Source organism: Lycorma delicatula, chromosome 6, assembly GCF_047948215.1.
Source record: "Lycorma delicatula isolate Av1 chromosome 6, ASM4794821v1, whole genome shotgun sequence".
Taxonomy (NCBI): domain Eukaryota; kingdom Metazoa; phylum Arthropoda; class Insecta; order Hemiptera; family Fulgoridae; genus Lycorma; species Lycorma delicatula.
This window is the reverse complement of record NC_134460.1, coordinates 149,369,982-149,397,173: the sequence shown is the minus strand read 5'-3', so window position 1 is coordinate 149,397,173 and position 27,192 is coordinate 149,369,982. Positions and strand designations below refer to the sequence as shown.

At 33.8% G+C, this 27,192-nt stretch overlaps 1 protein-coding gene across 1 annotated transcript in view; it reads left to right on the top strand.

The window, feature by feature from the left end:
• LOC142326370 (uncharacterized) overlaps positions 1-27,192 on the top strand; it is a 181,880-nt gene that overhangs the window by 136,430 nt on the left and 18,258 nt on the right. Inside the window, exons 10-11 of the mRNA XM_075368826.1 lie at positions 22,024-22,205; positions 24,956-25,236. Coding sequence (XP_075224941.1) covers positions 22,024-22,205; positions 24,956-25,236 — 463 coding nt within the window. The remainder of the gene's footprint in view (positions 1-22,023; positions 22,206-24,955; positions 25,237-27,192) is intronic.

The following is a 27,192-nucleotide window of genomic DNA, read 5'->3' as shown; positions in this document are numbered from 1 at the left end:
TTTTTTGAAGTCGGCATCAAATTTTTTAATAAATTACGAAAGCACGAAATACAGATTACGAAATTTATTTGAATTTGGCGCCAACTTCAAAAAACAAGTTTCAAAGATTGTGTTGAAGGCATAGTAGAAAAATTATTATGCTCTTTTCAGTGAAATTTTTTTTTAATTTCATTTATTTTTTGCAGTGAGCTCAATTTTTTAAAAGTTTTTTTAATAACACTCACTCTTTCTAAATTTTTTCAATTTTTTAAGCTCATGTTACTTATTTTATCCTAAAATTCATCTACATCTTTTAACATTTACTGAAGATTTCAGGGACGGAAATGAAATATGAGGCTGGGATAATTTTTTTTATTAAAAAAAATATCAAATTAACCATAAACATCCAATTGCAGAAAGAGTATGAACATATTTTTATGAATCTGACTTCTCATTGTTATATTAAAAGGCTATGTGAAGACAATTATGTACCACTGCACTGTCATAACAAGTTATTAATTGTTACAGCACCACTTCTAGTAAGTACAACGTTATTTCCTTCTTTCTTACATCATCAAATTCAGATCACAACATGTAATGTACTTTATTGAGCAACTGCTTGCTCAATTCTAATTAATACCACATCCTAATTTACTTCTCAAATTTAATCAATAATTATTGTAAAACAGACAGTATTAAAGTACAACCATTTAAAAAAATATATATATATACAGTATATGACCAAATTCATTAATAAAATATGCTGTCCAAAAATTATAAAATTTTATATATATATATATATATATTTAAAGCTGGCCCATATAGTCAGAACCTGGACCCTCGTGGCTCAGCCCAGGCGAATCCTGGAGCCAACTCCAGGATTACAGAAGACAGAATTATAGTAACTATGGTAACTTAAGATATTAATTGTTAAGATATTAAGAATATTATATATATATATATATATATATATATATATATTTAAAGCTGGCCCATATAGTCAGAACCTGGACCCTCGTGGCTCAGCCCAGGCGAATCCTGGAGCCAACTCCAGGATTACAGAAGACAGAATTATAGTAACTATGGTAACTTAAGATATTAATTGTTAAGATATTAAGAATATTATATATATATATATATATATATATATATATATATATATATATATATATATACACATTTATACATAAATACATAATTTATACATTCTATACATTTATATATTTATACATTTCCAAATAACCATTTTCTGTTATATCAAGAGTGTACTTGCATGCAAAAGTTATTCAACCTTCTAACAAATACCCTGTTTGAGTTTTAAAAATCAGACAATTGTTTGCAGAGATATTATAAGAGCCCCCAATTTCACCTCCCAAAACAGTGCCCCAGAGGCACCCCATTTATAACCAGTTGATGGTGATGATTGGTCTAGCCTCCTGCAAGATGCTCACATACCTCACCCCTCATATGCAGTCCCCATGCAAAGCCCACTACTGTTAAACAGAAATTTTTTTAATTTTTTAAAAATTTATTTTACTTAACATAAATTTAATTCTAAATATTTTTCATTTGATTGATCTGAATCATTCCATTCAAACCCAACTCACATAGTGATAATGACTCACAGTTCACAGTTAATTAATTCAATCAATTAATGTTTGTGCTTCACCCAGCAAATTTCACTACTACATATATAGCTTCACTACACTATAGCTTTCACTACTACATCATATGTGCGTCATGATGAAATATATCTAAAAACCTTCTCAGTTACAGCAAGAAACATAGGTAAAGATTTGGTTGCAATTGATGAAGTTTTTTTTTATTCCAAACAAACAAAAAACTCTTCCTCTATATATAATAGTATGCATATAATATATATATATATAGTGCTCACATAGAACTAAAACTAACTTTTTATACGTATTTCATTTATTTAAAATGTCATATAAATATTAAAAATTGAATGAATAAATATTTATGTAAGGTACCATAACCAAGAAAATTGTAGTAGACAACCTTATTAAGAATAACTTGCTACCATGCCAGGCTTAATAGAAAAAGTGAATAGAGAATTGGATTCTCATCACCAACCAAAATACTGTTGTAGATTGCCTATCAACCCCACGAAAATGGAATTGATATTCAGCCCTAAAGTATCTATTTCCCAAAGGAACAGATTAAAGGTTGTGATTTGACTGTGTAATTACTTTCAGAAGATTCAACTTCATATCCAGCAACAAGGGACATTTGTCCCTTGTTGCTGGATATTTCTAATCATATGGCAGGTATTTTTATGAATGGATATAGATTTAATTTATGTTGTTTTTAATAGGATAGAATTTGAGATTGTGTTTCGATCCTTCCTTTAGATCGTATGATAACATTTTATGTAACATTATTTCATGGGAGAGTTGTAAAATTTTTGCATCCTTTTCCCGGCGCAATTTCCCTTTAGTCCACCCTCTGAAGGCCAACAAACTGGGGACCTAGCAAAAAATTAATGTACCCCTTCTGTCAAGAAATATATATATATAAAGTTACACAAATTACACCCATTCTATAACATAACTGATATTTAATTAATTTATTAAATATCAGTTCTTTAAAATAACAGGTAAATCATTAGAAATCTACTGTTTTTCTATCTTGCTTTTTGTAATTTTTAACATCCTGGTCAGTCAGTCATTAATTTAAATATTCTTTGAATTTAACTTCTGCATGATGATTTAACTATGATTTAATTTAATCCCACTCAATCATTTTTACTGAAAAAAATTAACATTTAAAAAGTTTTTTTTGAATGGAAATATAAAAATAAAACATTCCTTATTAAATTAGATTAATAATTCTCTTAGCAAAAATAATTTTTTTTTATTGATTTTATGTGAGGTTTTTCTTATTTCCTGCTTTGTTATATATTTTTCTCTTCAATTCACATACTGAATAAGCATTTTTTTAAATTGATTTTCTTAACTAATGTTAAGTAGATGAAGGTATACGTAACTATTTAGTTATTGTATAAAATAAAGAGAAGAATTATATTTTATTTTATTTTTCAGAAATATATAAAAGAACCCAATATACTAATTTTTTTTTTACTAAAAAACACAATTTCATATCATATAATGACCTTTAGTGAACAATGTTCTACAGCAGTTTATTGTTGTTATAATAACATTGCATGCTTCAAATCTAAACACAACCTATTATTTTAAATATAACGTGAAAGTACCTGTAATAAATTTCATAAATGCAACATAAAATAGCCAAAGAAATCTTTTTATGCATTATTAAAAGAAGTAATTACGTTAACATAAAATAAATAAATGTTACATGATAACCATAAATTCTACATGCTTCTAGATTAATCATGAAAAACAATTATTATTAACGGTTTAAAAAAAATTAATTTCATTAACCTACGGGTACTTCACCTCAATATTTTGTTTGGTAAGAAATTGCTAACATAAATTACATTAATCAATTTTTTTTTATTAGAGCACTAAATCTAAGAACAAAATATTTTATTTATCCTACTGAAAATAAAATAAATGTTGGTAAAATAGAAAAAAATATTAGATTGTTTTTTTAAAAATCATCCATTAAACAACAAGAATTTTTACAGGTTTGTATTTTTAATTGCATCGCCTCAAAAGAAATGAAACTGAACAAAAATATTGCAGTTGGTTTAATCTATAACAACAATCAACCTACCCCGAAAAAATTAAACCAAACAACCAAAGGCTATCAAATCCAGTGGAAAGCTGCTGTACTAGATCTGTACTTTTTCTGAGAGATTGTCTTAACCGTTCAGAAATTCCGGGAGTATTCCCAATTTCTTGAAATCCATTTTGGATCCTTTGTTGAAGAACTCAATGTTGAGTATTGGAGTTGAATAAACAATAAATTTCAAATGGTCTCACAGGTATTAGTCAAGAGAGTCAGATGATCGGGTAGGCCAGGACACTGGCCCTGCGCGGCCTATTCATTTTTTCTCGGGAAGTCTGATACCGACTGACTGAAATGTGCTGGAGCTCCATCGAGGTTTAACCACCTATTTCTTCTTAATTGTAGAGGTTGATTTGTTTCGGCAAATGAACAAGATAATTTTCTCCATTTAAACGATTTGGTAGAATGACAAAACCCAAAAGATAGTCATTAATAATACCTGCCCGTATATGGAGGAAAAATCATTGTTTGGAAGGTATCGTGAGGATTCTTATCAGTCCAGATACGCTATGTGTACAATTTTGAACACTTTTCCTCTTGAAAGACGCTTCATTTTTACATTGTTAACATGATCAGCAGAAATAGTCGCTGTATAAAATTATTCGTAAGTGAAAAATTAATATCAATTGGTTTATTATTATAAATTTTATTCTGAGAAAATTATTAGTTAATTTTATACTAATTTACAATATTAGAATTAACAATAAATAAAAACAATGTTTAATCGAATTTAACATAAAGTGGACATGAAAACAGACACAAAATTACAACATCAATTTTATGTCATAACTCGGCTATTTTTTAACCGACTTTAAAAAATAAACGTCATTTTGTTCAAAATAAAGGCTTAATAGTTTATCAAATAACATGCATTTTGTTAAACCTTATTTATATTTAGATATAACGGATTGAAATTAAAAATGGCCGCCATTTTGTAATATGCAAAGGTATTTAAGTCCTGATTTTTTACGAATTTAAAAACTTTATTACCAAGACGTTTACCAAATATTAATATGATTCGTCTATCCGAACTTGAGATATAAATTTTTATATAAAAATAATAAAATGGCGGACAGCAGGAGAACGAAGGAGAAATTGCCATTTTTTCTAAGGATATTTTTTGTTTAGTTTTACAAGTAGCCGTAAAAGTATAGCCAGCCCACCATTTAAGAAACACCTATATATGTATTTATATATATTTCACTTTCCTGTGGACACGATAACTGCCGTAATTTTCCGTCAATCACTTTCAAATTGATACATAAAACAACGGGCAAAATCGGACCGTGCGGGTAGAAAAGACAAATATCGCTATAACTTTCTTATTAAGTAAAATATTGCATTCGTTTAAATTCCTACTATTCTTTTGATAAGGGCCTAAAACTTATCTAAGTGCAGCCTTTCGTATCACCAACCATTGGCCCAGGGGATGGAAAAATATCATACCTCCCTTAATAGGCACAGCATCGAATCGGTTTAAAGCGGTCGTTAGTTTTCTAAACATTACCTAAAACTTTTGGCTGAAACAATTTTTGATATGATCAACCCTTACGGCAAGGGATGACCAAAATGTTGCTGGAATTGTAAGAAAATGGGGCTTGTCGTATGCTAAACACGTGAAACTTTTTTCACATGCAACCGTTGTCGTATCGAGTAAATTAGTGTTTTTCTTAACTTTAAGGTGGAAATCTTTTTTATCCCCTACTTAGCACCGGTGAAATCTACATCCGCCTTCCGGCGTGCAGAAAGAGATTTTTAAAATGTCTTTTTTTATTTTATGTTTGTTAGTCATGTACCAGGAGAGAGGTGCAACAATTCGTGTCCCTCATACAGTAATAGCGGTAGTGTACGAGTATGTGTTGGGTTGTGCCACCGCACCGTACATCGTCAAACCTTTAAAGCTAGGAACATAATCGATTATGTTCCTTACCGATATTAAAATAAATTTTTTTATTATTTTACCTTTACGATATTACTACCGCTTTTATACGATAATAGATTAATTCTTTAGCGTATGAAAAATGGCAAGCCTTATAAGGATTTGAATCTAGAACTTTCCGGGAGAAGAACAGACTACACACCACCCCACCAGGATGATCGATGAAGTTTACAAAGAATAGATTTCTATGAAAGACAGAAGCAGAAAATTAAGAAAAATGTTAATTTAAAATAAAACGAGTTAGCTAATGGAATATATTGTATGATCGATACATATGTACGTAACAACAATAAAAAATTTTGCGCAAATTGATTTTTCAAAAATATTTTTTGGCCAAATTATTTTTGTGCGCGCAGCTCTGAAAGAAATTAAAGGGAACTTTGATCATAAGGTCGGTATAGAATGTTTTTTACCGGTGTAAAAAAAGCGTGTTTTTTGTATTGTTTACGAATCGATTTATGATTTACTGATATATAATAGATTATAATCTCCTGCTAGCAGAGAAAAGCATAATGAATTGATAAGAGAAATAAATTTAATTTGTTGTTTTCCATAATGTATCCCAGTTATTCTTACGGCTGTGACGTATAACAGCTACTAGTCTGAGTCGCTTTCTCTTACAGTGATGGTATTGAGTGTAATGGCAGTCCACCTGGCATAGGATGATTGTTATGTTGAGAAAGATCATACCGGTTTCAAGAATAACTTTGTCAGAGCAGTACAATATTTTTTTACGGGACTTAACCGAAATAGATTAAGCAAAATGGAATTAATTATACTTTACAAAACAAATACACGAGAAGAAGAAATCATTTTTGACCATCCGATACAGATTGCTTCTTTGTTAACAATGCAGGAACTCCACAGATGTTCTTCCGTTGCCAATTATTTCTATCACATTCATGAGCTCTTTAATAATAATAATAATAATAAAACCTGTAAAATATGTCATGGATACAGTTATTAGGGTAAAAAATCTGTGTTTTTGAACACTCTGTAAAAAATACAGTGTTCAAAAAGTGACGCAACCTTATGGGGAAATGAGGAAGTTAAAATAGTTGTTGAAAGTGGCCTCCATTAAGCGATTCATATAATTGAATACGATGTTGCATGCTTTTAAACACATGTTATAACATTTGTTGACGAATTTCAGCGAAATTCGGCAACGGTGTGAGGATGAGTTTTGTAAGCGGTACCTTAAGGTAGCCGCACAAGAAAAAGTCAAGAGGCAATAAATCAGGAGATCAAGCGAGGCCCCAACCCTCCGAAATCACTTGTCCGTGAAATCACTGATCCAAGAATGTCATAGTGTTGGTTGTACGAACCGCAGAATTGTCCTGCTGAAACCACGTGCACTCTACCCGGTCTAGCAGGTATAATGTTTGCTTGGCATTTCTCCCGCCACCCCATTCGGTTGTCCTAAAGCACAAGACCGAATGTCTGTGCCACAAACGGCAACTGAGCCTCGAACAGTTTAGTTACCAGTATACTAACATAGCTCCTAGAGGTTACCTAACAGCGTGAGCGGACTAAGCGCGGTGCCATACCATACACCTCTGGCTTACGTGTCCCAACCGCTCATTTGTCATATATTTACTAAAATAGAAAGGCTCAACCCATCGACTACTAAAAATTTCTATGACATCCATAAATTGAAATTCACTTCGTCTAAACAGCAATTCGCTGCCCCGCCTAGGTCGCTGAATTAGAGACAAGTACCTGTCCACCATTTTATAGCGCTTGGAGCCATAATAATTGGCTGGCGGTCAGCCATACTCCGGGTAAGCTTCCCACGGCAAAGCGGTAAGAATCTTTTCCTTAAGCAAACTACAGATGCCGGATGAACAAAGCAGCCGCATCTAGGAACTCCCAAACGGACCGACAATGCGGCTCTCGGCGCATTGACTCGCCGCTTGTGGTGGCAAATTTTCCCCTAAGTTCCAAAGTGGCCCGGTCTCTGCCCCCCCTTCAACAGCAGGACACTCAAACATCAGGTGTTCATTTGACTGGACCTCCGTGCAGACGCACAGCTCATCAGCTGCCAAGCGGAACCGAAACAGATATTGGTTCAAATTAGCGTGGTTGTGACCACCCGGGCACCCGCTGCCCTTAAAAACGAGCTCGCGGTATACCATCCCCCAGATCCGGTATAAATTTATACAATATATAGTAGTAAATTTATAGGTATACTGTTTACAAGCTGTTGCACCATCTGTATGTTGCATTTACAGTTTACTGCCGTAAAATAATGTCATGAATATCCGCCTACGTGAAATCGCACCACCAGACACCCCTATTGTTGTCCGTGCAGAGGAGACTCGGGCTGCTGATGTGGATTTTCCGTACACCAAATGCGTGAATTCTGTGCATTCACGCATCCTTCAAGGTGGAACCGTGCCTCGTCAGACCGAAACCGATCGTCGAGTTTTTCCCCGTCTGGCGTTACAGATGGCATGAACCGCTAACAGAAAGCTACACGTTTTTCAGTGTCTGCAGGTAACAACTCGTGAACGACACGAATTCTGTACGTATGCACCTTTAAACGCTTGTGCGATGTTGTGCGGGCACTAACGACGGAGAGACCAGATCGGCTAGATAGGCGTCGCACAGACTTCTTGGGACCAACAGAATATGCAGAATATGCGTCGATCAATTTTTCTGGTCTTAGCGCTTTCGGTCTACCGCTTTTGGCTGTATCTGCCGCATTCCTTGCCTCTTGGAACTTTTGTCGTACAGCCGTTTGATGAAGGACTTGTTGAGCGCATCCACATCGTACTTTTCTGTGAAGACAATCTAGGTCTGTGCGAAACCTGCACATCTAATGTATTTAGAGACGATGAATATTCTCTGCCGCATTGTGTAATCCGTTAAACGTGCAACAAAAGAAGGAAACATTCTTTCATAAGGTTGCGTCCACTTCTTAGACTCTGTAGAAAATATATAATTAAAAGAAAAAAAAATCAATTTAATACAGTTTTCTTATTTTTATCAAAGCAATAAATAGGTTGATTTTAGATCGTTTGGTTGCTATTAGTACTTTCACGGACTACAATAACACTTAAATATATATTTATAAATATTCAAATTATTTTACTAAGCAAACCCGTTTAACAAGTAAATATTCAAACGTATTTTCATTTATGTATTTTTTAACACTATAGCATTATTAAGTTATAAATAAAGAATGTTTTTATAAGTTCTGTTTTTATTAACCCACAAAAGAATCATATTTTAATTTTAAATATGCTAACAAGATTCTATCGTGAAAAATTTACGGGGTTTGTAGGTTAGTTATCTTTATTTACGTGCAGTAATATCCTTTCTTATTATCCTCGTACAACTCAAACTGTAGTTTTCTTTAAACGCATGCGATATTTAAAAGAGGGCGACCTTTACAAAGTTTACATTTCAAAGAGATGTAGTACAGTCCTTTAAAAAAAAAATTACACATATTCTTTTGGCTTAGCAAAATGAAAATCTAAACAACTGTTTTAATTAAATAAATTATAATATATTAATTAATTTAAGATCGCATCGTCTCATAATACAGTCGAGTACGATTTAAGACAAATTTGATTACAAATATATACAGTTTTACCTGCTTTTGAACCGGGTTTCTTCAAGATCAATTTAATTACAACTGATTAACCAACCACTCTCTCACCAACCGGCGGTTGTCGTAGTTAAAGTACATTAACAAGTATCTATACAGAAAATACTAACAGCAATTATGTATGCGATTTCTGTTTATTTAACTTAAATCTATTGTACTTTATTTTATTTTTCAAGTACAACTTAACACTGTAATGTTATAAAAAAAAAATAATCAGGGTCAAATGATTACTCAAGAGTGCTGTAAAATAAATTTCGTATATATTTCAAATTAACTTAGCGCTTTCATTTAATTATTATTTTCTAATCTTATAATAAATCGATTAGTCGTGCTTGTTAATTAGATTTTAAGATTTAAGATACTTTTACAAGTATGCTGACAAAACTTTTGAGCGAGGCGATCTGTTCAAGTGAGCGATTATGTTAAAGAATTTATCACCCAGATAAATCTTTACTTTCCCGTCTAGATAGCGCTATAGAGGACTTATAGCTATAGAAGAAATATTGTAATCGACCGGATTTAGGTATGCGGTTTTCACCGGATCTTGACGTTTTGACACCTACGGAACCCAAAAAACCGGATGGAAATTTTCCGTATGTTAATGTTCGTATGTATGTTCGATGTCAGCCTCTAAATCAACTTACATCTTCAGAACTATTAGATCGATTTTGCCCAAACTCTGTCAGATTACTTTTATATACGGGGCACTGATACCATTAAATTTTCAACTTAAAAGGTCAACGGGTTGAAGCTGACCCTCATTATCTCAAGATTTCGCCTGATTAAGGTCATATTTTTTTAGGCGTATTTGTTAACGGTTCAAAAATAAAATTTTTGAAAAAAGTTTTTGAAAAACCGCACCCCAATCCCAAAAAGTACTGCTGTACTTTTGTACAGCATTACTTTTTTTGTACTTTTGCAGCAGTTTTTGTACAGCAGTACAGCTGTACTTTATGTTTTGACGTCACAGGTGAGCGGTAGAATTAAATAAATGAATAATATTTAAAGTGTAAAAAAGTAACTCCGACTGGCCGGCTGTCGAACTCGATCTCCCGGTCGATTCTGTACTTGGTGCCTTAAGCCTCGCGGCTACACAGTCTGCCGAAGGAACAAGCGAAATCTGTTTTATTTAAGCAGTGAAATTGCATTAGTTTAGTTAGTGCCGACCGTCGCCGTTAGTACCGCCACACCCGGGCGAATTAAGTACGGTACACGCGCGCGCCGTAAGCATCAGATGCGCGCATGTAAGCCGTGCATCAGAAACAACTGTGCTGTCAGCTTTTTTTTACGATGATTAATTTACCAGTTGATTCTGAAGTTTGAGCTTTGCAATTTTAAATAGATTTTTGAAGCGTACGAAAACATTCCATGAGCTTAATCGAGATTGGAGCCAGGGATCTTCCGGATGAAAGTGTGAAACGGGGTACGTATTGGTCGATGCAAATCTCAAATAATTTTTTCACAATCTATAGGTCGAAGACAACTTCATTTTTCTTGTAGTACCTTTTGATCGTAAAACTGTGTATCGTTTAGGCGATGCATTTAGTATTCCTTTCAATCGCTGATAATATTTTTTACTAATTGTCAAAGTGATTTGTTAAGTATATTAAAATAAAATTTTACTAAGTGTTGAACAAATTATGATCCTCAGTCTTACGATTCAGAGGATAGATAAAATGTATTTAACATTCTAAAAGAATATGGATTCGATGATAATCTAGAGGAGAAATCTCAGAACCGTTCCGGATTAAGGCAACACTTAGAAAGCCGTTGCAGTGGCGGCTCGCGTATAGGCCCTGTGGAACTGCAGCACCCTCTATTTCAACTTGATATTATTTTTTTTTTGTCTTCAGTCATTTGACTGGTTTGATGCAACTCTCCAAGATTCCCTATCTAGTGCTAGTCGTTTCATTTCAGTATACCCTCTACATCCTACATCCCCAACAATTTGTTTTACATACTCCAAACGTGGCCTGCCTACACAATTTTTCCCTTCTACCTGTCCTTCCAATATTAAAGCGACTATTCCAGGATGCCTTAGTATGTGGCCTATAAGTCTGTCTCTTCTTTTAACTATATTTTTCCAAATGCTTCTTTATTCATCTATTTGCCGCAATACCTCTTCATTTGTCACTTTATCCACGCATCTGATTTTTAACATTCTCCTATAGCACCACATTTCAAAAGCTTCTAATCTTTTCTTCTCAGATACTCCGATTGTCCAAGTTTCACTTCCATATAAAGCGACACTCCAAACATACACTTTCAAAAATCTTTTCCTGAGATTTAAATTAATTTTTGATGTAAACAAATTATATTTCTTACTGAAGGCTCGTTTAGCTTGTGCTATTCGGCATTTTATATCGCTCCTGCTTCGTCCATCTTTAGTAATTTTACTTCCCAAATAACAAAACTCTTCTACCTCCATAATCTTTTCTCCTCCTATTTTCACATTCAGCGGTCCATCTTTGTTATTTCTACTACATTTCATTACTTTTGTTTTGTTCTTGTTTATTTTCACGTGATAGTTCTTGCGTAGGACTTCATCTATGCCGTTCATTGTTTCTTCTAAATCCTTTTTACTCTCGGCTAGAATTACTATATCATCAGCAAATCGTAGCATCTTTATCTTTTCACCTTGTACTGTTATTCCGAATCTAAATTGTTCTTTCACATCATTAACTGCTAGTTCCATGTAAAGATTAAAAAGTAACGGAGATAGGGAACATCCTTGTCGGACTCCCTTGATATTATAGATAACATTTAATATGACTCCTTTTTTTATTTAATTCTTTCTTTATACTTGTACAATATATAATCCTTAAGCTTAATGTCAGCAGCCATCCTCAGTTTATACAAAAATGTTTGTATGGCACTGTGAGCTTCACAGTTCCAGCGATGTGATGTTTGGCTGTTGTGCGCATGCGCACATAGGAAGCTGCACACGAGGCTGCGAGAGAAAGAGAGCACTATCTTTCCCGCAGTGCCGATCCTGGCGTGCTGGTAGAAGATAGTTTTTTTTACTCCGCGTGTGTACGGAACGCTCCTTGTTCGTTCCCTTTTCTAGTTTAGTCGGTGGAAGAAATATAAAAGCGGTTTAGTTGTTTTTTCAGTAGTGATCAGAAGATGGCGGAAAGCAAGGGCTCTTTGATCGCCAAATCTGACCAAAAACAAGCTGGCAGGGCGAAAGAGAAGGTGATTGATAAAAACTAATTACGTATTTGTTTCTGTGTATATAGAAATTTAAATTAAGCACCGTTGGACTATAGTGTTTTTAAGCGGACATTTTATTAAGTTATCTAATTATACTAAAAAATATTATCTCTATTGACATTTTATTATTTATTCTGTTAAACCGAATACGGTTTTTAAGCACAACGTGCTTAAAAACCGTGTACCATATTGTTGAATGTGATAAAGTGTAGAATTAGATTATTATCTTGCTTTCAGCTATTCTATTTGATTCATTTTTTCTGTTCTTTTAATTTACAGAAAACTTTAACCATTGCTTTGAAAAGCCCCAGGAAAAAAATTTCTGGAGCAGCACCCCCACTAATTTTGGCTACGAGCCGCCACTGGGCGATAGCCTCTCACTTTATTATTTAACGTAGTCCTTGACAAGATTATGAACATCTGGAATAAGCAAATGAAAAAAATCAAAATATTAAGTTATTTATACGAATAGTAGACGAGGAAAAGACAAAATCTCAGTAACTACTACTCGGCTTTCACAGATGACCTGACCTCTCCAGAAAAGACAATAAAACAGATAAATATTTTGAAAAAAGTTGCTGAAAATGCGGGACTACAAATCTCTTTCAAAAAACCGAATAGATTTCTAACAAAAAAGAAGCTCCAAAAAACTGTAGACAAGATATGTGGCTCTTGTCGAACGATTAACGTATTTTCAAACGAACAAAAATAACCCAACACAAAATAATTACAATAAAAAGTCTCACTCCATCGACACTTAAATCAGATAATATACTATTGTAATAACGACAGAAAGTTTGAATTGCTAAAGGTGAATAAAAAAAATTTTCAAAAAAGAAAGAAAAATATTGACCCCCAATAATAAAAATAATATCAGAATCTTTCCTGTAAAAAAAGGTACGGTGCGTTAGTTTGCTGTGTGCGCTCACATTTTTATTTTGAATGAAGCGCACGAATGATTCATTCGTTTGAACGATTTATTCTCCTGTAACGATTTATACTTTATTATACGAACGATTTATCTAAAATTATATTTGTGTTTTGAGGATAAAAAAGGAAAACATTGGGGTTAGAGCCGTGTTAAAAAAGATTGTCCATTTTAGATTTGCGTTCCATTAAAAATAGGTACTGAGCACTTAGTATGCACTCTGATGGGCACAATTCTTCCAAATTTGGTGGATCATCTTAACATGCAATAAGACCACTCTTTTTTTTAGCTTAAAACTGTTTTTACCTTTTTATTAATAAATAATAAAAACTCAAATTTAAACTTTACTTGATATTTAGTACCTAAAAATTATAAAATTAGCTCCATTATAATTAATATAACAGGACGCTAATTAAATCAATTTTAAGTTAGAATTTGTAGAACACTGGACGCAGAAAAAACGGAAAATGAGATGCCGTACGGAATCTACGTGTTCTACAAATTAACTGTTCGTGAGATTCCAAATGGAATCTCATATAACCTATTATAATATGCGAGACCCCGATCGAAATCTCATAGCCGGTTAAAAGTGGCACAAAAAAATCGGCGTGGTAATGAATTATTTTTAAAAAATCGTTATTTAGAGCGAAAGACTAATTTATTTTGTAATCTGAATTAAAAATTTATTTTTCTTCTACTTGCTATTCCATTAATTATGAGAGAAAACTCTCTAATTAATTACTCTTCACCGAAATGAAAAAAAAAGATTTTGACCAAAAATGATTAAAATATTGTCATTATAAGTTATACTATACTGATAGCAAAACATGTATGCTACTTTGTCTTAATTCGTTTCACGTTTTTGTAAGCGGTTTTTTTCTTTTCCACCAATATAAAATAAATAGATTTAAAAATATTCGTGATAGTCAGAGCATGCCCTTAATGAACATCATATATCGAAGAGATACATTTCGTATTAAAAATTTACTTTTTTTTACAAATATAGTTCTGTCATGCGATAAACTAATAAAGCCTTCTAAAATATTATATACGCTCCCCCCCCTCCCCCCCACACACACACACTTGCAGGTGTAAATATTGTATTTGGTGAAAAAAATAGATTAGAGACCATTTAGTTCAGGAATAAAACAATGCCGGCTCGTTTCTAGACAAGAAAAAAATGCGGGTTGTAACTTCTTACAACCCGCATATGAGTTCCACATTCACTAAGCTCGCTTCAGCCAACAATATACTTTGATGGTAAACAAATTAGTCGCTGTGGAAACATTCAAACTATCTAATAACATACGAAATTTTCTGTTGCATATCTGTTGTTGTTTATTTGTATGTAAATAATGAATTAACAATAAAATGTCAAGCCTATAACGAGAATTAGATTTACATACCTTTATTCATTTTTGAAATCTAGATTACAAACATGTAATTTCAAATTCAAATACACCGAAAAATAATATTCTCATTCGTAATCGGATAAACCATTACAAAAGAATTTAAATAAAATGTTTTTTAAATTCTAGCTTCCCATTGAACTTAGAAAAAATTAAATATTTTAATCCAAAAATAACTATTTTATTCAAAAGAATATTACATTAAAAATAAAACTAAAATACATAAAACGACCTCAACAAAAAGTAAATAATAAAAACTGTTCGATATTTCTTAACAGCTTAATAAAACTAATTTGATGTCAACTTAAAAACTTCTATATTTAAAAAATTTAAAGATTTTTTTCTTTATAGCGCCAAAATTAAAAAAAATCATCGTTAATTTTATATTAATAAAAAATATAAATATAATTTAGAATTAACTTGAATATAGAAAAATAATTCAAAAACCGATCGCAGTATTTTATATAATAGTACTTGTATAAACTTAAGATACTATACGCCGACCTCGTGGCCGAGTAGGTAGCGTCTCGGCACCTCGTGCAGAGATTCCGAGTTTGAATTCCGGTCAAGCAGTATTTTTTCAAACGCTATTGTTCTCCACCGGGCTAATGAGATCATAGCTGCTGATGATGTCCGCTCTTTCATAACAAAAAAAGAAATAATGATACATATTTCCAGATTTTAGAGATACACTCACGCTCTGCGCAATCTCTTTAAATCATTTTATTTCTCTCGATTTTTACTAATAAGCCTTCTTTTTTCTGTTTGGCCTCCGGAACCACCGTAAAGTATTATTTAGGGATGAATGTAGATCAAAGAGCACCGGTATCCACCATCAAATATTCAGATCCGTATAAATGTAACCGCCTTTACTAGGATTTGAACCTTACAATTCTCGACTTCGAAATAGGTCTAATACAAAAAAAACTGTCCGGATGAAAAAAACTGTTTGAAAGAAATGGAAAAGAAGAGAAATACGGGTATTAATAAAAAATACAAAAGGAAATCTAAAGAAAAAAAATGATAAGAGATTATTGAGAGCCTGAACAAATTATCTCTGAAATTTGAAAATACGTATTATTATATCTTAAGTTTAATTTTCACCTGGATCAGGACTATCCAGGTCATCTTCCTTGACCCTGAGAATGCCCCTGACGAATCGGGCCACGCCCTCCCAGCATCACCCCAACCGCGTTGTGAGGGCTCAGTGCTCCGAGATCCGCCTCTAATGTCCCTCGATCTGTCGCCCACCGAGCACATTTGAAAACGATGTGTTCGGCGTCGTACCGTACACCGGGGCGATAGAGTCAGTAGGGGGGCGGCGCTTTCCCTACGGCATGGAGATAAGCGCGGAAGTACCTGTGATCCGTTAAAGTTAAAAACCGGATCGCGTAATAATCCACCTTTCAATCAATGCCTTCGCTCTGTCCACGGTCTGACCAAGGGGCTAACCTTTCCGGTCCATCGTCCTCTGGTCTCGTAGTCCCAAGTCTCTTGCCAGGCGAGGAACGTGCGAGTCCATTCCTCCTTGGTGATGGTCTCCGGCCCGTCCCCTCATGTAGGCCGCCTGGCGCTCCCTTGTTAAAAAATCAATGGGTATAACGCCGGCGACCACTAGAACGGCAGGCTCGGAAACCGTCCGGTACGCGGAAGCGACTCGTAAAGTCGCGGTGCGTTGGACCTGCACGAACCGCTTCCGATTTTTCTCGAATCTTAACGCCTGGCCCCACACTTCGGCCGCATATAACAAAACGGAATGCACCATGTGAATATCAGCAGTCGCCCCGTCTGCTGCCTTCGGCCCGCCGACATTCGCCATGCGCCAGCTGAGAGCGGTTATGGTTCTCGCAGCTTTACCGGCGCCTTTCCGAAGCCGCTCGGCAAAGCTAAGTTTCCGGTCAATCATCTTACCGGGGTACTTCGCGGCCGGCTTGGTCTCGACAAACTCATCCTTGACCCGCAGGGCGTAGAGGGTGTCAATACGCTTCTTCGTTAGAACGACGATCTCCGTTTTGCCGAGGGCACAGATAACCGTAATTGTCCAGCCAGGCGCTAACCTTGACTATCGCTCGGCTGTGTCACATTCGGGCGCGCTCCACGTCGCGGTCTGCAAAATGTAGCGCAACGTCGTCAGCGTACCCTACCGAGGCCGATTCTTCAGGCATCTCCTGCTTCAGCAAGCCGTCATAGACGGCGTTCCAAAGGTCGAGGCCGAGTATCGACTTTTGTACTGCCCCCGATATAATCACGATCCTACGCCAGCCCGCGGTTTCGTGGAACGTGCAGAGTTGAACGCGATTTTCATGTCCGATGTTTTTATTTTAGTAAATAAAATAAATAAAAATAAAATAAAATGCTGCAAGGAAAGTTTTTCAGATCCTTTTTCAAACCTATTTTTTGTATTTAAGTTATTATTTGTTGTTAATATAAAATTTGTACGGTTCTGAATACTACAAGAAACCAGGCTTTATCGCTATACTAAATTATAATATTATTTTGCTACATCGATTTAATATTAATGACCTATAATGATGATACGTAAAAATATATCTTTAAATCGTCACTGCAGATCGATTTTGTGAACTAAAACAGTTTTACTCTACCTGTAAATTAATTAATTACTCGATTATTTTTTGACAATCTTAATATTTTGTTAACCTATTTGATATCTTTTTGGCGGGAAACACACTAATCGTTCACTTACGTTTTTATTTAAAATAGGTTTTACGTAATGATAATAATCACATATAAATATTATTATTATTTTACGATTCATATAACAAATTATAAAAATAGTTCTTAGTAAGACTGTACTAAAGAAGAGAATCGATGAACGGTCGAGTAGAAAAACATGCCGGACATTAAAATTGCGTGCAACTGGACGGTATGAAAGTACAGCCGTTCCCTTTAGCTCCCTCTACTGGTACAACACTACATGTTAATGAAGTCAGTGTATTGTTATTGTATCTACTTTAGAGTGCTGTGCGTTCTATCCTTACCGGTGAATGCGATTATATTAAACCGTAAAAACAATACCGTTTGACCTGTTGAACAAATTTTTTTGTTTCTTATTTAATTATATGTGAATATTTTTTGGTTAATATCGTTAATTTTTTTTAATATTATTAAAAGTGCTGTGCGAATAGAATTTACGACCCGACAAATGAACTATACGTTATACTTAAAAGTTAATTCGAAATATTTTTAGTTTTGATTCAAATTTATCCCCGTTTAATAATTTATTTTGACAAGCGATCGCTAGGTAAATAAATATATTTCTTTTACTCGACTGAAATTTTAACTGAAGAAATTACGGTACGTCTAATATTGAAGTTGACCAGGACCTTTGGTACCGTAGTTAATCGCTGTACAGCCATCGTGGACGCTAATAATTTTTATATTTTATTAATTATTATAATAAATTTTTGTAGACATTATAATTAATACTTTTAATTAATTTTTTTAAGTAATTTAGCGTTCAAAATATTACTCTTATGCAATTATTACCGCTCCATCGACCTTGGGGCAAAATATTATCTGTGGGATTTCATCTGGAACGTTCTGGGTTTAAATCTCGGTCAGACTTGGAATTATCACGGCTGTAAAATTTATGTTAAGTAACTATAACGGGGGATAAGTATGCTGTCGCTTTGAGAATAAATAAATAGATCGGTATGTACATCGACGTTTCACATATATTCAACAAAAAATATTTTCTTCTGAATTCATAACGATTCGATTTTATATGTATAAAAATACCGGAAAAAATTATTGTTTTATTCGTCAAAATATTAGTGCGATCAGATGTATAATATACAATTTGGTAAGCACAATGCTTTTCAAATGTTGTCGTTTCCAATCTTCCGTATCGCCTGAGGCTGTGGGAATAATACATACGGAGAAGTATGAAGATACAAAATGCGATAATAATAATGATGTCATCGTAAGAAGGTTGGATTTAGATGACTTTGATAAACCTTCTGATCATCGATATTTAAAATGTTGTTGTTGTTACGGTAATGCTATCGCTCCGTTACAAGAAGGTGGTGTTGTTTGTCGTAATAATAACCCTAGCATCATTTTAACTTCACCGAGGTTAGTTAAAAAAATCTTTAGGTACTCGTACGTATGTCGATCCTATTCTTAAATAAATAGTTATTTCTGGTAATATGTTTGAATAAAATTCGGACACCGATAGAGAAAGGCAGAAGTTACCGCTACGCCTAGCGTATCTGCCTGTCATACTGAAGGTTCTAGGTTCAAATCCCAGTTAGACGTGTCATTTTACACGCGAAATAAAATTTATATTCTGTACTCCCAAGCATAGCTTAATGCTAGTATTCTAAATTAATCTCAAAAAAAAAAATAATAAAATTAATTATTACTCGCTATAACAATGATTTTTAAAGTACAATGTATACGGTAAATTATTTTTACGCGTACAGAATTTTACTCAGAACATACAAAAAAACAGAAAGTTGTTTAACGGTTAACGCTACCTGAACAAATCAAAATCAGTCTGACGATATCCTTGTTAGATAACAAGTTTATATTTTAACAGCGATTTAATTTTGTTTCGATCTTTTTTTGATTCGCAATCGCGAATTAAAAATATAGTAAAAAATTATTCACTCTGTTACATAACACCAACTACTATTCGTAAAACAACTTGCAAACCGAAACGACTAGCTCCTTACTCCTACTTTGATTTTAAAGGCGAAATATATACACTGATATTTAGCAAATTGAAAATTGCATCCTATGTTATGAATACACTATACTACCTTTGTTCATTTACCCGTAAAACGTAGTACCCGACTGTATCAAACCAGACAATAGATCGATTTGTTTTCACGTATCGCAAAACAATAACTTCAATTCAAGAAAATGCTTTATTATTCATCTGCTATTTTTATAAATCATTTAAAACGAAACTATTTTCTTAATATCGATCTGCACAAACAATATGCGTTCAAATAAGTTTCATTGACTCTTTAAAATTTTAATACGTCAACGCTGATTTTATTTATTAAATAAGCCCTCCCGTCACATTTTTTCTTTACTATTATTCGATAAATTTATTTTTCGTACTAATAGATAGTACAGTTTAACCGCTTATATTTTTTCCATAATTAATTAATCGCATATTTTTTTCCTTATCCAATCAAAGTTTTTACCTCAGTTCACTTCGATCGTGTAGACAAATGCCGGGGCAGTTCCTTCATTGTTACCTGTGGAATAACATTTCTACCCGTTCCTTACACGATCTGTATAATACGTAAGTAATTTACGAACGATTTAAGGTAACAGGAATTATTATTACTACCTTCGGTTATTTTAGAATACATCAAAAAGTTAACTGATTATAGTATTTTTAGCGAATTTTAAAGATATTGTCAAAACGGGTGTGTATATGTGCCGATTGTTAATGTTCGTAACAGCAAGGTTGAATTGATTATTAAAAAATTGTTCGTACTCTATCAAGAGATCATCTATCTGTATACTGCTGATTTTACAGCCAGATATTTATGACGCTAACCAAAAGTGAAATTTCAAAATCAAATAGCAGGAATAATTCTACTGAAAGCGCAATTTGTAACTGAAAGCGGACAATTAATTTACAGCCGCTAAAAATAAAGAAAATTTAATTTTTTTAATTTCACGTTGTTTATTCGAGTTTCGTGTTTGTAAATTTTACATCGTTCAAGCACGTTGTCGTTTTACGTTTTTTAACCGTTCAAATTTACGTTTACGTTTTAAATGTTCAAATCATTCGAATTTTGCACGTAGGATATAAAAAAAAAACTAAGACATCATTTTAATGAAAATTTACAAACGGACTAAATTTGATAAAAAACAACGTATTAAATGGATAAAATACAATATAGATACAATATTATACAAAGACATAATTAATGGATTTCTTAACCTTTTTTAAGACCGATATACGTACGGTATCCATCATAGGAAACAACAGCGCTTTCGAAAACTTAAATTCAGTCCAAAAGGCTTTCTGAACAACACGTTCTAAAAATGTGAAAACGAATCGTATTCGGTTTTTAATAATTTTAAATTGCCCTGTTTTGTCAAGCCGCTTAATGAATTTATTATAATATCAACTGCTGTACCTTAGTTTAAAGATACACTTTACTTGGGTTTTTTGGTACTTACGTATTAACGCCACCGCAGCTACAGCTTTATTTAAAAACATAAGTCAATCGGATTTCGGTGGAAAATAAACAGTCTCTTTATTAACTTTAATAATTGGTTATTTATATTTATTTATTTTATAAATATAATTTAAATTTAACCTACGCTCGCTAACCTTGACTAATTAACACCGTAATTTTTTGAGTATTTAATAAATTCAGTATTCAATAATCAAAACACTCCTGTTAATTAGTCAAGGTTAGCGAGAGTAGGTTAAGTTTGATTAAATTATATTTATAAAATAAATATAACCATTTATTAAAATTAATAAAGAGACTGTTTTGAATCTATGTTAAACTCTATATCGGCCCATTTTCCACCGAAATCCGATTGACTACTTTGTTTTTAAATAAAGCTGTAGCTGCGGTGGCGTTAATACGTAAGTACCGTTTTTTTTTGTTTTCTGGATATTCTAATTTTTTAAATCGTTGATAGAAATTTCTGCAACATCTTAATCCTTAACAAAAAGTACAATTAAACGACTCTTGGGGAAAAATAGAATTTTGCTATAACAAACCGAGCCAAATTTTATGTTATCTTAATGTTATACTGTATAATTAAAAAACAAGTTTTGACTGTTTTCAACAATCGGTGGTGTTGTTTATTGAAAGTCACCGAAGATGAAAATAATTTGAAATAAATTTTAAAATTTGGTTCCGTTTGTCGCTGCAAATTTCTATATTTTTAATTAATTTCATCGCTGACCATCGTAAAACAAAACATAACAGATCGAAAAAACAATTAGAATTTAGTTAAATGATGACCGCGTATCCGGAACCAAAATCCAAAATCAAACGGAAACCAAATCAAAACCAAAATCCAAACGGTTACATGTAAAATAAATTAGATCGTGTTCAAAATGTTTTATCGATGTATAGATTGAACGACTATTCAGACAGCTAAAAACTACCAAATAATTTATAAAAATTTACACCGTTAAATATTAATACAAACCGATACACATTAACCTTTTACAAATGCTGTTTTATTATTTTCACAGAAGCAGTGCTGACGACAGAGAACTTAGAGATCATGGCTTCCCTCATAGACCAGTTATGGCACCGAGGCAATTTGGATCACCTCAAACTAATGAGACGGTCGTTCAAGGATATCCCAATCATAAAATCGCACCAAATTTTATCGAACCGGAAACACCTACAGAAACTGAACCACCAAATTTGGGTAATATGTTTATCACTTATTATCATTACTTTTATTACCGGTACATTAAACTTATAAATAATTATAGTAACTATAGTATTATAAATTAATAATTACAATCGTTAAACCTGTTGTTAAGATAATATCTTTTCTACTGAGATCGCTATAGTCTCTATGTTTAGTACTGCTTACCTTTCTTAGCTTCATTCTTTAATCTCAACAAGAGATTAAAGAATAGAGATTAGAGGTTTCGGAACCACTCCATTGTCAAAACTTATTGTATTGGTACTTTTAAATTTCTGTTAATCTTTATATATCGTTTAGTCAAAACCCCTCCCCGCATTTAATGTCACGCCTTATCAGGCCTTCTTGTTTATATATTATTAACGGTTATACTTATATTTTAATCTCTAATCGACCGCTTAATTGCTTAAAATATTTTATGATTTTAGGAATTTGTAGTTACGATGTTACAAATTCTCTGTTGTAACTAACTAATCGTGTTTTAATTCAGAATATTGTTTTATAAAAGTTGATAATGATTTATCCAATTTTACGGTTAAAAAGTTAGTTTACCTATTACAATCGATTATGCGAACGGTAGATCTTACTCGTTTTGAACTGAATTTAATAAATTTAGTTCTACAATGAAATCTAATTAAAGCGAAAAGTAAAATAAAACACCAAACCGAATCGTCAGTCGTTACTAAGAATTTAAGTTTCAGCTACAGTAAAATATTTGACTGATGCGACTTAAAAAATAGATGCACGGTCTTAAGAAATAGTAACACGTAAATAAGACAACGTAGCTTATAGTTTCTTAAAATATTTCTGATGTCGGCAACAGAAATTTAAATGTCCGATGCCGTATAACTGCCACAGTCTACAAGTATATAGACTACCGTCGGTTGCAAGTCGCAGTGAACACAAACAGGTGCATTTGTCTGAGCCATGAGATGTCCGTGAGCGAATCTCAAACTGCAAAGTGCAAATAATAACCTCCTCTCGTCCGTTACTCTTGGACGAAGCCCCACGGTGATAAGGTGTCCTTAACCGGACGAAGTTTATTATCGATAGTAGAATGCCATTCGCTTTGCCGCATCATCACGAACCACCTTCTTCAGAAAACGCATAAGACCTTCAGAAATAATGCGATCGGTGAAAGGAGACTGAAAACAAACCTCTTTTGCCGCACGATCAGTGCGTTCACTGCCTGAATTTCCAACGTGGCCCGGAGTCCGATAGAAGCTCTCACACTTGTGATACGTCGAGTCGTTTCAGAAATAACAGACTGTAATCTCACGCAAAACAGGGTGTCTGGAGTACATGTTACTATTCGCCTGCAAGGCGCTAATGCAATGCGAGCAGACAAGTACGTTTCGTAATGTCGGGCTAATTATATTTAAGGCTTTATTAACGGCAAATAGCTACGCGACAAAAACAATGGCGATGCTGGGAAGACCAAACATGTATGTTCGACTGTCAACCGACAACCAACAGAGTTATCGTGTTTAGAGCCGCCTGTATAAACTACAAGCATCAGGTTTCGTGCTATTCACAATATTATAAACTTTTTTTACAAGATAACAGGATTCGTATACTTTTACAATTTCGACAGACCAAACAATAATTTACGAGAGAAGACCGAAAAAGGAGGTTAATAGATGTACAGTGATAGGAGGGTAACTGAAGGTAATTGTAAAATTAGAGATGAGAAAAGGCGATGAGCTCTAATCCCTAAAAGTGCAGCAGATCTTCACCGTTCCTGATATCGATTAAAATGTTTAAGAACCCTGCATCAAAAGCGGATGATTTGATTGCGCTTTAATGCGGGCTACGTAGGAGCATATCGTTTGGTTTCGACTATACGGAACAGATAGCTCACTGCTCTTCACTAGTACACACCATAGGGCTTGAATGAAACGCACCTGTAGCAGGACGGATAAATAAATGATAGACTACATCGAGCATCCTAAGAGCAGTGGCCTATGCGTAAAAATAAGCTCTACAGCTGTAGTCCAAGCAAGAACGGACCAAAGCTAGGTACAACCCCAACATGAATACTCGATCAGCTCCCGAAAGAGTATTAGACAGAACTCTCAGCCTGCGAACAAAGATGTATTAGATACATTAACATTTAATAACCCTAGATTTTTAAAACATAAGTACCTATATTTTTTGATTCCAGCAACTGTTGCTGCTGCTGCTTCTTGAACGCCCAATTTCAATCTTTTCTGCTTATCTTCAGTTCTAGATCTCTGTTATCTCAACTTTAGGCCTACCGCTCTGGCAAGCTTTCTGAAAAAAAAAAAATTCTCACGGTTATTATTTTTTGCGATTAATAACTCGCACATTAATTTTAAATCAATATGACAGTTATAAACATAAATGGCTATGTTTATAAATATATACATATACACATATATATGCTCTATCATTATATATATATATATATATATAATATATATATATATTATATATATATATATAATATATATATATATATATATATATATTATATATAATTTCACACACGCTACATATCACTCATCTATTCTCTGAAGCATGCCTAACGGTGGACCCGGAGGTTAAAAAAATTAAGACAATTGATATTGACAAACAATTTTTTTTAATTTTTAATGGAAAACCAATCTTTAAGATTTTCTTGGCAAAATCATAATAGGAAGTTGTGAAAATGTATAAAATTCATCAAATATATAAAATTATATATAACAAAACTTCACCTTCCCCTTTTTTCTTTTGTTAAGCAGATGAACCCAAGGATATCCAGGGCGATGGGAACGAAAAGGTAGAAGCAGAAGATTCAATCGATACTCAGCGACCGCCAGAGCTACCCCGATCTCCTCAAAAACCTCCAACTCCTCTGTTGCTACCATCATCACCGTTATCGCTAGCACTGACACCGACTTCACCGTTACCTCCACATTTGCAAGAAATAAGACCTCAGCAACTACCTCCACACTTACAAGAAATACATCCGGCATCGTCTACACCTTTGGATATCGAAAACTATCTTGCTCTTGGAAATCCCGTAAGTAAATGAAAATATTATATTAAAATATTTATTTATCGATATTTTTTAATAATCCGGTCTACTTACTTATCCGATCATCGATACCGATATTCGTAAATTAACCGTAAAATAAACCGACCGAGCTGATGAATACATTTAGAGGAAAATCTCATATAAAATGATAAACACAAATACAAAACACCTACAGAAAATACAAACCGCAGCGATTATAATACATCTTAGGTTGAACAGAAAGATAAAAAAAAACACATCGAAACAATTTATTCAAAAATAGAATCGTTTACGATTCATTTTATGCGAGCAGGATCCTTGCACGCAAACAAATTCTATACAAACAAACTATAACAAATTTCAAAACAATAACGTTTAATAAAAATAATATACCAAAAACATTATTTGGCGAATAAGTCGATTTTCTGACTTTTTTTATACCGCCTACAACTGGCTTTAAAGCTGGAAGGCTCTGATTAGAATTTTTGGGGGCGCATTTATGTACACAGTTTTATTTACATTTGTTTTTCCATGTTTAAACCGTACTTTAACAAGCTTTCATTTTGCCTTTCAGCCGTTAGATATGTTAATAAATGCTGACCGATCGCTTGATTAGGATTCACTTTTCGTTTTATTTTATAGCAAATATTTTTTCTGCAATTTATTTCATTTTGTAATTTTTTTCTCTTCTCTTTCAGTCCGATAATTTTGTTTAAATTACGGAGTAACAAACAGCCATTTCTTTTCTTAATCACCAACCTACATAATTTTAAGAGTAGTATTTTATTTCTTTCCGACGATTCTATATTCTCATTTAGAACTTGCTGCTCCAAGCTATGCTTGCAGCGTTTAATTATCTTTTAAAATGTAGTGAACTTCCAGAATGAATTTCTGATTGTATTGAATAACTAAAAACTGTAATGTTGGCGCTTCCTGTACCTCATTTCCTTTCTCCTTCAATGCCTTCTAAACTTTTGTCGTAACAGGCGTAGTGGAATATCCATTGAAGCCTAACCCCGTACACTCATCGTAGACTATGTTTAACTATGTCACAAAATCTTCAATGACTTTGGCAATACTCACGGCATTAACTCATTCTTCAAGCTCTACAAAGCCTAAAAATTCCTCTTCGATTTCGTTGGCCTATTCATCGAAGAAACGTAATCTAATAAGACAGCTGTTCTTCGCCAGAAATATCCCCGCGGAATCTTAAGTAAGGAATTATTAGAGACCTCTCCAAAATTCGGATAGATTTTCGGCTGAATGATCTCTTCTGTACTTCTGTCGGACAGCAATGAGACTGGCGATAATATCAACATTCAAATCCATTGCAATGTCAACCGCTTCTTTTAAAACGGCAGTCGTGACGTTCTCCCCATCTTCCCGATGAACTCGTAGCTTGTCAAGAATTGATCGGCGAATATGCTGTAAACGCAAGCTTTTTTAAATTCTTATGACGATATGTTTCCCGATTGTAGTGCCACGTAAATCAATTATTTCATTTTGGATAATAGGCGATCGGTACGATGTGTTTTTCGGTTCGTGCTCTAGATGGTTTTTTAGTTGTGAATCACCTGTTTCTATGTGTAAATTGCGTAAGGCGATAAGTACACCTGCATCCACATTTTTGCATCCGAGAGGTAAATAATGTCTGCCGCAAAAATTGACGCGGAAACAACTGAGGACAGTACTTGTTTATTTCTATTAATTTTCGTGAAGACTGGTGAAGTCGGATGTTCACTGGAACGCCCTCCATGAACGATTTTGCAGATTCCATTGCAGTCCCTGGGGCTGTACATCTGCTTTGCAATAATCATGCACATCCTTGTATTTAATGAAAGAACCTTGTACTTTGATGGAAAAAGTACCCCTGTAGACCCCCCCCCCCTGTACCCCTACATCCTGACCCCTGTAGGGGAAGACACTCGCCTTGTGACGATCCCGGTCGCCACACCATCCTTA